The 1,116-nt window shown below is 48.7% G+C and overlaps 1 protein-coding gene across 1 annotated transcript in view; it reads right to left on the bottom strand.

Annotated features, from left to right (window-relative positions):
* Positions 1-1,116, bottom strand: part of TBC1D23 (TBC1 domain family member 23) — a 42,310-nt gene that overhangs the window by 40,265 nt on the left and 929 nt on the right. Inside the window, 1 exon segment of the mRNA XM_019474724.1 lies at positions 659-737. Coding sequence (XP_019330269.1) covers positions 659-737 — 79 coding nt within the window.

Genomic DNA, 1,116 nt, shown 5'->3' with positions numbered 1-1,116 from the left:
CCGCCTCTCAGCACGCCCGGGGAGGCGGCGGTAGGTGCGGGGCAGCCTTGCGAGGCAGGCCGGCGCTCCCGCTCTGGCGGGAGACCCGCTGCTGCTGCGGGCTGCGTTCGGCTCCCCGCCCTCTCCTGTGGCTGCTTCAGGTTGGGGGGAGGGGAGACCCGCTGCTGCTGCGGGCTGCGTTCGGCTCCCCGCCCCCTCCTGTGCTGCTTCAGGCGGGGGGGCTACTGCCAGTTCAGGTCACCAGCAGCTGCAGGTGCCTTCCTCTAGAAGACTTAGGAATCGGTTTCCCCGGCAGGGAAGCTATACTGTGAAAAATCTGAATATTTTCGGTTTTCATAAAGGTGAACTGCTTTGCTACGTATAGGTTTGATTGTTAAATGACTTCCCGTACAGTCAGTATTTTACAAGGCCATACTCCACAAGTCGGCAGTAAAAGTCATGAGTTTTACACAGAACACTGTTTCCGAGGGCTAAAAATAATCTGGTAATGTTCATTAGCAGCCCTGGGCAGAACAACACTAAAGCTCTCGATCATGCACATTCCTTACCCATCTACGCCCCCAAAGGGAAAAAAAAGTCTATGAAAGTTAAGAAAAGTGATTCAAGTAATTTACGCACGGAATAACAGTGCCACCTTACGATAAATTCATGTCCTTACACGTGTCTGTTTCACTTCCACAGCTTGCTTCGGGATGTCCTCCGGTGTGTAACCGCTCAGACTTTAAGCGGGACTGCTCCTGTGAAAAAAGATACAGGCTTGCTTAGCTGTGCGCAGGATCCAGTTCCCAGAGCCAAGAACGTTCATTCAAAGGTAACGCACAATGTTTTCCCGCGTATATTTGTTTCTCAGGAAAGATTATATGAATAACCTTAATCAAGAAAGTAAGCATGTTACAGCATCAAAACAGATTCAGGCAATTAGAAAAATTAATATTGTGCAGGAGAGGGTAGTATTTTAAATTCCTTTCCTCCTTTTCCCGCTTCATCTATATTTTTCACTAAAAAAACCCCATGCGTTTTAAACACCTACTTTTATTACTTAGGAAAAAAATTCGTAAAATGTCCACGAGGCATCATTTTCCTCCTGGCCGCCTGGAAGTGGTAAAAGCTGGGGGG

The sequence above is a fragment of the Aptenodytes forsteri genome, unplaced genomic scaffold (genome assembly GCF_000699145.1).
Source record: "Aptenodytes forsteri isolate BGI_AS27 unplaced genomic scaffold, ASM69914v1 Scaffold61, whole genome shotgun sequence".
In the NCBI taxonomy this organism is placed as follows: domain Eukaryota; kingdom Metazoa; phylum Chordata; class Aves; order Sphenisciformes; family Spheniscidae; genus Aptenodytes; species Aptenodytes forsteri.
This window is presented reverse-complemented; position numbering and strand designations above follow the sequence as displayed.